The following is an 11,286-nucleotide window of genomic DNA, read 5'->3' as shown; positions in this document are numbered from 1 at the left end:
TAGAGCACTTCACTCTCGCTCTGCAGGCCTACTTGCTGTTCCTAGAGTATTTAAAAGTAGAATGGGAGGGAGAGCCTTCAGTTTTCAGGCCCCTCTTCTGTGGAACCAGCTTCCAGTTTGGATTCGGGAGACAGACACTATCTCTACTTTCAAGGTTAGGCTTAAAACTTTCCTTTTTGCTAAAGCATGTAGTTAGGGCTGGACCAGGTGACCCTGAATCCTCCCTTAGTTATGCTGCAATAGACGTAGGCTGCCGGGGATTCCCATGATGCATTGAGTTTTTCCTTTCCAGCCACTCACTATGTGTTAATAGACCTCTCTGCATCGAATCATATCTGTTATTAATTTCTGTCTCTCTTCCACAGCATGTCTTTCATCCTGTTTTCCTTCTTCACCCCAACCGGTCGCAGCAGATGGCCGCCCCTCCCTGAGCCTGGTTCTGCCGGAGGTTTCTTCCTGTTAAAAGGGAGTTTTTCCTTCCCACTGTCGCCAAAGTGCTTGCTCATAGGGGGTCATATGATATGATTGTTGGGGTTTTCTCTGTATTTATTATTGTGCGATCTATTGTACAATATAAAGCGCCTTGAGGCGACTTTTGTTGTGATTTGGCGCTATATAAATAAAATTGAATTGAATTGAATTGAATTGAATTGAAAACCTTACATCTTTCCACAGGTCTCCACTTCATCAGACATCACCTAGACCCAGAGCTGGGTGAGGCCAGCACAAACAGCGGCCTATTCGATGAAGATGATGGATCCATGGGGTCAGGAAAGCCAGTAGCAGAGGAACTGGAGAGGTACCTTTCATGTCCATTCACTGGAGGTGTGGATGTATTGCATGGCTTTCCTCACATCAAGAAGCTGTCGATCAAAGTCAATACAGTTCTTCCTGCGTCTGCAGCCTGTGAGAGACTTTTTAGTCATGCAGGACTCCTGTTCACTGCCAAACGGTCACAGCTTCACAGCAAGAACCTTGAGAGCAAACTGCTGCTGAAGCTGAAGCACCATTTCACTGACTGAAGAAACAATTTATGGTAAAGTGAGCCATACACATATGTACATCCACAGAGTGGAAATTTGTCTTTTATAATTAGTTTTACTCTGATTTCAGTGTTTATATGTGAGTGTAGTTTTTGCATTTTTACATATTACATTGTGTTAATCCACTGTCTATACTTCAGGGTATTTTAGTATACAAAATACGTTTTGTTTGAATGTCTATTCTTGTGAAATTTTAGCACAGATGTGTTGTTTTTTTGTTTGTTTTTAATTCCTGCTGTCCGCCTTGGGAATAAACTTTTCCTGATTATACCTGTTGCAACTCTGTGTCATTTGTTTCTGATTTACTTAATCCCTCCTTGTATTTAAAAGAACCACCCCTAGTATGACATTCTGGCGCATCAGCTGTAGTCTGTTATGTTGAAGTTGCCTCGTTCTAATGTTTTCTGTGAGGCTGCTGTAAATGTGAATATATTTACTGTGAGTTTTGCTTGAAAAAGCTTTACGTTGTGAAAAACTGAAATCTTGAAATTAGAATTGTTGTGCCTTATTTTGTGGATCTTTTCACATATATTCCTTTTGAAAATACTAACATTTGTATATTTATTTATTTTTGATTGTCTGATAGCATTTATTTATAAAATAAATCGGACATTTCAAACAGTTACTCGCTATTTACTCAGTACTTGAGTAGCCTTTTCACCAAGTACTTTTTTACTCTTACTCGAGTAACTTTTTTGACGACTACTTTTTACTTGAGTAATAATATTTTAAAGTAATGATACTCTTACTTGAGTACATTTTTTGGATACTCGACCCACCTCTGGTAAGCAGCATTCGGGGATGAGCCGGGGAGCGAACAAGAAGGAAAAGATGCTGCTCTGGGAGAGGTTCGATGCGAGTCAGAGTGAAAGGAGAACTTAGACTTTGCTGAATTTGAGACGGAGCTAGTAGAGGGCTGGTTTGAAGAAAAAAGACTAAGGATTTTTTCAGGATTTCCCCTTTTTTCGAATATAAGGCGTTGGGTATAGAGGGTTCCCTACAAGTTATTCTAGGGTTTTTTGTTGTGCATATTTTGGATAGAAATACGGAGGGTTTTTTCAGGAGGTTTCCCTGCTTGTTTGCCTAGGGGTTTAGTGGGAGCCGCGGTGCGCTGAATTTGAGAAAGAGGGATCGTTTGAAGAAAAAAGACTAAGGATTTTTTCAGGTGTTTTCCCCTGTTATCAAATATAAGGTTTTGGGAATAGAGGGTTCCCTACAAGTTATTCTAGGGGTTTTTTGTTGCGCGTGTTTTGGAGCAGGGGCGATTTTAGCCCATTTTTGGGGGTGCTTCAGCACCCCCAAAAATGAATCAAAGCACCCCCAAAGATTTCTTACTTTTTTTTGACAATATTTGCTGTTTGTAGGACACACTACTAAAAATATAAAAAGCGTACAGTACGTAATTGAGATGGAACATTTTAACAACAGAAGTATAGATAACCCCTCCCCCCTCCCAAAATGGTTTGTTCCAGCCCACCTCTCTCTCAGGTGCCCTTTGTGCCAGAGCGATGGTGTCTGAGATGCAGCGGAGCGGAAGTGGAAGCGCCTGCCCTAAAACAGGACATATTAGCTGCATTTAACCCTAAGTTACTCTTCATATAGTTGGTAGGAGTCAGGCCATGTTTCTTTTTAGCTGAAAAACATTACACCAGGCAACCTGCTGTGTTGAAAACGTGTTTTCCTACGATGTTTGCTGCCCTACAATCTGTCCTGCTCTGTAGTAAAATCAGTGATATTTGACCGTCCTGTTGCTCCCATTGAAATGTTTACAGCCTATTTAAAATCAAAAATTTAACATTGTCCGTAGCTACTGCTGTTACCACTGTCCTGTCTGAAATGTAATGAGAGAAGCTGCTTATTTTGCCATATGTGCCGATATTAAACCCAAAGTACTTACTAGCTAACTGACTGGACGCCCATTAACCTTATAACTCCTTTTGTGTGTGTGTGTGCAAAGAGACAGTCAGGTTCATAATGGATATGTGGAAGTTTATTTATTTATTTATTTTAAAAAGGAGCCACATTCAGGTAAAAGTGTAAGATCAAATGATCCATCAATAGAGGATAATGTTGGATCAGTGTTTCAATATTTATATCTTTTATTAGATGTACATGTGGTTTGGTTATTTGCCTTTTAATTGAAAGTGCACTGAGAGGACTTTTTTTTATTAGTGATCTTAATAGTATTTTTTAATCTAATTGAATACAATCTATTTGTGTATGATTGTCAGTCCAAAGAGGGAGAGAGGAAAGAGGGGAAAAGGTCAGGAAGAACCAGGTAAGAAAACAGGCAGGAAATACTAACAAGCACAACATAAACTGTTAAACTGGCAAAGAAACAAAAAACAACTAATTTTACTCGTACAATCTGGAAGTTGTGTTGTTTGTCTGCAAAACAAACGCGGTTGTCAGCCCTGTCACTGCATTACCATATTGAACTTCAGTCAGAGGAAGTCACGGTTGCCAAAAAGCAGACTCCAGCAACTGGCTGTGATGTCAGTTGAGAAAGAGCTGCTTGAGAGACTTGACCACCAAAATGTGATAGACAGATTTAACAACCTCAAGGTGAGGCGACATAGGATAAAAGAAAAGAAAAAATCTGCAGAGCCATAGTAGTATCTGCACTAACGATCTTTTCATAGATTGTACCAGAGGCCAATGTGTCTCAAATTTTCTAATTTTTTAATAATATTTTGTACATTTTAAGGACTCTTCTGTTTTTGGAGTGTATTTTTTATGTATCTGTATTGTGTTATACACACACTTTAAAAGTGAATCTCTGTCCAATCTGTGTTAACTAACTACAATCTCTGTCCAAAAAATGCACTCAGTTTACTTTTTACTCATCATTCATCTCCCCCAGTAATTAAGGTTAGGATATCTTTTTTTTTTTTTAAATTCCTTTAAAAAAAAAAATTTCCAATCCATTCTTCCCTCTGGGTGCTCAGCACCCCCAAAGCTCTGATCCTAGAATCGCCCCTGATTTGGGGCTTTAAAGATTTCTTTAAACCGTTCTTTTTCTCGGGGTAGAAGGAGTTATTTTGGATTTTTTTCCAGTCCAAGCAGGCTCAAAAGTATACATCCACTTTCTTATATCTTTTAATAAATGGTGTTCAAGGTTCTACAATGTCCTTTAACTTGACAAGTTCAAGACCTATTAACTTTAACTGCTAGTTTTTTTGCTAGCATATGGATGTTTGACAACACTCATTGGACCACCACTCAGAACAACGAGAAAACAAAGGAACTCAGCGAAGACCAAAAAAGGAGAATTGTAGATTTACAGAAGTCGGTAAGATCTCCTTGAGCCATTTCTAAACACTGCAAATTCTAAGATCGTCAGTTTAACCAGCTGTCCTTAAATACAAGTTATTCAGATGTCTCACTACTTTTTTAAGGTCTAAAAAGAGGTCTTAAACTATCACCCTTAGATGAGAGTAAATTGTTAGAACAACCCAGGAATCACCAAAGCTCAATCCTGCCATGAATGGGAAACTGCTGGAAGTAAGTTTTACATCACCATAAACCAGGAGGATGCCAACCAAGAACAAGACAATGACCCGAAACACATCAAACCTGGTTTTGGATTAGATAAAGCAGGCTAACATTAAGTTTCTTGAATGGCCTTCCCAAAGCCCCAAGCTCAGTCCTGTTGAGAATTTCTGCACTATATTTAAAACTGTCTTACTGTATTTGAAATTTTTTTTACCACAACTAAACAAAATAGGAAATATTAGTACAAACGTGCCATTTTTACTGGATCAGAATGATAGAATTAATACACCTTTTCTAATATTACTCTTCACATAATAGCAAATTCCCCCAAAACAAAAAAATAAAGCCTTTGTTGTTGATGTTTTTTTTTAAATATATATATTTTTTATCTACAAAATAATGTAATTATTTTTGTAATTTCCACAAACCAACCTTTAAACAACTGAAAATACTTTAATAACAAAAAACCACCCTTTTTATTCACACATTTACATTCATGTAAAGTCTTTTCAAGTAATTTCAGATACAGAGAAGGAAAAACGGTACTGATACTTGGCACGTCATTCAAGCTTACAACCATGAATTAATAAACTCTATGAATGAGAGAAAATAAAACTTTTGTTTCCTAATTATAGATAGTGTTTTATAACCACTCTGTAAACACAAAATCTCAGTCAGCTACCTCTCTACTTGTAAGCCTTACAGGTGCAGCAGCCTTGGAGTATCTAGCTTTTTGTCAACTTCTCTGCAGGTGTCCATCAGACTTGAGGAGGATCAGTCGCCTGCTCCTCTGATGAGCATCAAGAACTGCTCTCCAGCAGAGCTTCAAAGTCCGGTGAGCAAACCATTTTGTGTTTGACGTTCCCTAATACAGTCAAGTTACCTGTTTTCCCCTCTGTATTGACAGAGACAAGTTCCTGTGAATAGAAGGGACGGGAAGAAAAGTGCGTCAGAAATGTTTTTAATCGTGCAAATACAACAGATCGGAGGAGGATGTTGGAAGATGGAAATAAATACATTACTCAGAAAAAGACATAAAAAAACCCTCAAAGAAATAAATTTGTGTTGTACCTGCAGGAAAGAGCAGGATGTTCCTAGAGACACATCGAGCGTCACCTGCCCCAGTATGAGCTGCACTCGGCCAGACTTGCGTACCAGCATCTTTCCCACAACACCCTCCCGTAGATCCTTCAGATTGCAGCTGTTGTCCTCAGCTTTCTCCTCCTGTTTGGTATAAAAACACCACCTACTCAGAAGAACACGACAACATCATGGACTTAAACTTGGACCCCAGCTGTATGCTTACCTCTGATTCTGTTTTCAGGAGCACAGACTGCCCATCCTCTGACTGCACCTCTGTTTTCACCGGCTTGTGCTCTTTTGTGGGAGGCTGGCCGGGCAGCGAGTCTGGTAGCTGAATGAAGAAAAGCTCCTCCGCTTTGCTCAGACTCCATCTGTGCAGCAGGTCAGGGAGTACTTCGGGCTCGGGGAGAGGAGGCGGCCTGAAAGTTGCCTCAGGCTTCTTTATTTCAATTTCCTCTGGCTCTTGTTTCACTGAAGACAAACTTACGATTAATTTCATGATCCTGCAAAGGAAATTAAACAAGTTCTGAGTCAAACGCAGGTACAAACATTTACCTTCAGCTGCAGGCTCCATTGGTTCACAATCCTCCTCTTTCTTCTCATTTTTAATAGGAGCGTCACTAAATTCATCCTTGAATCCCCATCCTGACACAGCCAGGGGGAGCTGGACAGGGCAGCTCCTCTTCTCACTCCGCAGGAAGGGATCATCCACAAACTAAAAGAACACAATAAGCATTGGGAAAAAGATATAATCTTTACTTGTCTAAGCAAAAACTCCATGGAACATCTGCAGGTTGTTCAAAAACCTGCAGAAAGGATTCTGACTAAATCTTCTAAATACATTTAAACCGTTGTTGATCCAGCTGCACCGGCTCCCCACTCAACTCAAAGCCCATTTCAAGATTGTCGTTCTGACGTTTAGAGCTCATCATGGACTAGAACCAGGTTACATCAGTGAACATTTTACAGCTATATGACCCCAGCAAGTCCCTTAGGTCTTATTCTAAAGGTGCTATATAAATGAAATTGTACGTACTTAGTTACGCAAACAAAGATGAGTTAAAGCCAAGAGACTCACGTTGTCTCGTTCCAGCTTGCGCAGGATCTCTTTGGTCTCCTCCTCGGTCTCTCGCTTTTCCTTTTTGATATTAATGATGGGCGAGGGTCCCATGCTTGGAGCGTCTCTCTCGCTTTCATAGCCGCCTGTGTGTGTGGGTGACACAGAATTATGCTCGTTCGATAGAGACTCTGTAAGACACACACGTAAACGATGCGTAAGGAGCACCGGGTCTCCCACCTCTCTTTTTCATCATCATCTCTCCGGGTCCCTGTTCAAAAATGGAGTGCGACTGGATGAGTTCTTGATGGCCTCGGCCCCTGCCTCTCATTCTGGGACCCCGACCTCGATCCGTTTCCTTCCTCTCTCTCCTCTGCCCATCTTCAACTTTTGTTCTAGTGTGAGAAAATAACAGTCAAAGAAACAGCTGGCTTTGGATGTCTGTACTTTATTTATTTAGCGCTTTGGGAACTTACTCTTCTTTAACTTTTCGGCCAATAATGTTGGGTGTAAATGTTTTCTAAAGAGTAAAAAGAAGAACGATAAATGCAAGAGATGAGATAACAAATGTATTCATTTAAAGTTTCCATTTGCGCTTTTTTTGTTGTTGTTGTTGTTAAATGAAGCGAGTGAGTTAGTGAAACAGAGACATATCAGACCTTCTTCACTCCTCCTAATGTGAGGTCTCTGGATCGCATCGTGGGGAGGCGGCCAGGAGAGATGCCAGCTGACGGGCGACGGCTCATCAGGAGTCCTTTGCTACCGCTCCCTCCAGGAGTCGGCACACGACCACTGGGGTCGCCTGAACCTGCGTCCGACATCCTGAATTGGGGCAAAAGCAGGGGATCGACCAAGGGATGGATATTACAAATACTAACATTGTTTCTTATAACATTCTCATATTTATACATAACACACATTTCAACAGTCAGCATGCCGATTGCCAAGGGTTACAGTCCTGTATCAGACTACCAATCACAGTATGTAGACATGGCCAAATTGGCCTTGCAAGGCTACTTACTGCTACTGCCTATTGATTATTTATGTATGAACATTTTTACATTGGTACTTATGCCTCTTAGCACATTTTAAACTCTACTTCCACGAAGACTGGAAATGGTAAGTAGAATAGGTCTTGAAAATGATACATATAGATATATTTAACTAAATTATTCTCTCTGTTATGATTAAAGGACAGGACATGTGAGAATCTCCACAGTTTTGCTGTATTTGAATTAAACTAGCTACTGATTTTATTTAATGGTACAGCTTGCCCCATTGGCCCAATGCAGCATGAAAGCTGAAATAGAATTTTCTTAAATTTTTTTAATTAAAAACTTAATGTTAAAAAGTATTAAATGTTTATATTATATAGTATTATATGTTTAAATATGACTTCAGATTTTAAAGGGTGAATATAGACACATATTAAGTATTTCTTACTCTACTACCACATCCTGCTCTATAAGACCGCAGAACATACTGTTGACATGATTGATTCATGTAGTATTTACTTATTAATTTCGTTGTAATATACATTATCTTTTAATCTGAACACAGACAAAAATGTAAATCTGAGCTTCTACTTTTTTGTTTTTACTAAAGTAGCGCTTATAACACTGTGACATAAATTACTGACAAGTTATTGTATCACTATAAACAGAGATCCTGCAGACACATTTTTATTTTTAGAAATGATTTTACAAGACAACCTCAGCAACACGTGGCCACATTCCAGTGAAATACAACGACACAGGACACTTTGTTTTAACTCTCAGGATGAACTTTTAACAGGCTGTGCTTTCTCGCCTACTTACGTTATTGTCCCTCTGACGTCCTTATGAAATATTAATCCAAAACCCCAGAGTCATTACAGTTTCTACCAGTGCTGTGTGGGACACTGCATGACAGTGTTGATGATTCTGCAGCACGGCGCCATGACACTTCCGCATTTGTCACCGTCCACTCAGTTCACTTGGATCAAACCTGCGCAGAAACATGCGCATGTTCACCACGAAACTCAATAGACCGGCATACATTAATACATTTAGATCGACTTATGTATGTATGTGAAAAATGTTATTTTACCGACATATAAATATGCTTTGTTATGCAACACAGCAGTAGCTACTCACCGATGCTCATAATCATAAGTAAACGGAAGAGGCCGTTGTTCGCTTCAATGCGCAGATGTGAGTAGGTCAAACACAGCTTAATCACTATATTACACTTTGAAATTTATTAGGATCCCTTAATAATCTCATAATATAATACTGTTCTAGTTAATTGAACTTCATTTTAGGCAGCAGGGTGTGAAAAGGTTCTCCTGACCTGTAATTGTGTAAATACATAATATAGAATGTATAATATAGAAGATGCAGAGAAGGATGAGAGAAATACGAAGCAGGAAAGGACAAACTAATTATACCAAATTGAAAATTTGGTATTTGGTCCATGCAAAAGTCTTGACACACCCCTCATTTCTTTATATTTTGTTTCCAAGAAGTCAGACTTTCTGCTAATTTTTAAGTAGTCTTGAGCAACAGTTCCCTGGGCTTTCTGAAGGTGATTCAAAGCTTTTCTTTGGAGATCTGCTGCTTTCTGGTTCATTTTCATTTCGGTTTGTCTGTTATTTGTAGCCACAACACTTGAACCACTGTTGTGTATACACATAACAGACCAGTTAGCAAATAATCGTGTTTCATTTGGCATGAAATTTTAAATTGTGTCTTTAGGTACTTTGTTACTAGTTCCTGTTTCTTTTGTTGAATCTACAAAATATGCCAAACGCAACACAGTTTGACAAACATAAAATACTATTACTGGGAGTCAGCAAAGTGGTTCCCAAAGAAGTATAAGGTCATATCTGGCATATCTTAACATGGTGTCCTTAAAAAAATTGAGCAAACTGGACAAGTGAAGGGCTGAAGAAGTAAGATAAGGTAAGATAAGATAAGATAAGATAAGATAAGATAAGACAAGATAAGATAAGCTTTATTAGCCCCACACATGGGCAATTTGTTGTGTCACAGCAGAAAGTCGACAGTGCAAAGTTACAGTAGCAAAAATTAAGAAAAACACTGGAATAGGATAAGATAATAAGAATAAGATACTATATGCAATAGAATAAAATACTATGTTGACAGAAAAAAGAGAATTGCACTTAGTATTATTATGTGCTGAGAATAATCCATCTATTCAGAGAAAATGCCAAGTTGCTAATAAAACTTTTTATGGAGTTTGTTCATAATTTGGTGGACACAGATTCTCCCAGTATGTGGACTGAACATGTGTGTAATACATTATTCTGGGAGCATCCGCTTATGTAAATGTAGTAATAGTATATTCCTCCTAGGGGTGCCACAGATTTTTGGTACCCCCGGTCGAACAGTGCCTGGTCCCTTTGATAAGGGAAGGACCTCTCGGCAAATACTTGAATGAGACTAGAATAAATTTACAATATTTGTTTTAAAAACACAACTCAAATATGCCAATTTGTAAGCATAATTGAAATATAAGAGACATTCTGAACACCATAACATGGGGCCAAATTCTGCTTTCTCTACACGCACACCTACCGCTCTCCTAAAAAACTGGTTATTCCCATTTCTGAAGCAGGGAAGGTTATTTGGACAGAGGCTGTCATGGCATGACTAATGATGGATGATTGCAGTTTAATTATACTCTAGGGGTATCACTTATCAGTGGCTGTCTGGAAATAAATGAAGCTTTTCAATACGCCACACAGTGTGTGGAATTAAGGCACTATATCTTTGTCATTTTTTTTTAAATAAAACACAGTGAAAGGATTTCACTAGCACTATAAATTCATCCCTTTGTTATCTCTCTTTAGCCTACACTCATGTCTATTGTTTTAGTAGCAGATTATACGCGTTAATCTGGGGAGGGTCTCTTTAATCTCTGATGCAATCCTAAATTAAGTTGTCCAGTGAGGTCGAACAGGCTCAAAAAAAAAAAAACCCATCACACAGAAAATGAATGCAAGTGGAAATCTGATTACTCAGGACTTAGATAGTGGCATCCCCCGCCTCCGGATAGGCTAGAGGGAGATGCCCTGTGGAGTTGGTCCATATGGCATGACAGTTGGCACATGTATGTTTTTTGAGGTCTTGACAGGACTCTGTGTAATTTTATGGGCCACCACTCACAGTGTAATTTGTTTAGAATAATGTGTGGCAAGTTGAGTGCGCAAAAAGCAGTTATTCTTTCTACCTTCAGACTCCCAGAGCCCAGACTTTCTCCATATCTGAGAGGTGACATTTATGTCGGCAGTTCAGTGTTCAGATTAGAGTATATTTGGATTTTGTGCTTCGGGGCAGATTTACAAGCGAGTGATGTGATGTGCTGTGCACGGTTGGCTGGCGAAAGCTCCGATGCTGCCGAGGTACACTGAGTGTCTCGCTGCGGTCACACTGCAACTGGAAAAATCTTCTTTTTTTTTTATCCCTTCTTTCTGTATTTCAGCTTTTAATTTATCCTTTATGGGTGCAGAGGAGTCAAGTTATCATCGTGCAGCGCTCAGAGCGAAAAATGAGATTGGGAGGGGGGGAGAGAGGGAGGCAGGGAGTGGGAGGTGGGGGGGTTAGA

The 11,286-nt window shown here is 39.3% G+C and overlaps 1 protein-coding gene across 1 annotated transcript; it reads right to left on the bottom strand.

Moving 5' to 3' along the window:
• Window positions 1–4,987: 4,987 nt before the first annotated feature.
• Window positions 4,988–8,648, bottom strand: polr3d (polymerase (RNA) III (DNA directed) polypeptide D). The gene is made up of 9 exons (XM_003445580.5): window positions 8,496–8,648; window positions 7,338–7,500; window positions 7,155–7,198; window positions 6,919–7,073; window positions 6,700–6,824; window positions 6,177–6,336; window positions 5,845–6,092; window positions 5,610–5,762; window positions 4,988–5,455 (listed from the first exon to the last, which is right to left on the bottom strand). Exons 2-9 carry the CDS (start codon window positions 7,497–7,499, stop codon window positions 5,339–5,341), a joined length of 1,164 nt encoding a protein of 387 aa, XP_003445628.3. The 5' UTR covers window position 7,500; window positions 8,496–8,648; the 3' UTR covers window positions 4,988–5,338.
• Between the last annotated feature and the right edge of the window lie 2,638 nt (window positions 8,649–11,286).

Source organism: Oreochromis niloticus, linkage group LG12, assembly GCF_001858045.2.
Source record: "Oreochromis niloticus isolate F11D_XX linkage group LG12, O_niloticus_UMD_NMBU, whole genome shotgun sequence".
Lineage (NCBI taxonomy): Eukaryota > Metazoa > Chordata > Actinopteri > Cichliformes > Cichlidae > Oreochromis > Oreochromis niloticus.
Note: the sequence above shows the minus strand (reverse complement) of the source record. Positions and strands in the feature narration are given on the sequence as shown.

Coding starts and splice junctions, on each gene's coding strand:
- polr3d (XM_003445580.5), bottom strand. CDS start 7,499: ATGTCGGACGCAGGTTCAGGCGACCCCAGTGGTCGTGTGCCGACTCCT. Junction 5,763..5,844: donor TCCTGAAAACAGAATCAGAG/GTAAGCATACAG, acceptor TATACCAAACAG/GAGGAGAAAGCTGAGGACAA. Junction 5,456..5,609: donor CATCCTGCTCTTTCCTGCAG/GTACAACACAAA, acceptor TTCTATTCACAG/GAACTTGTCTCTGTCAATAC.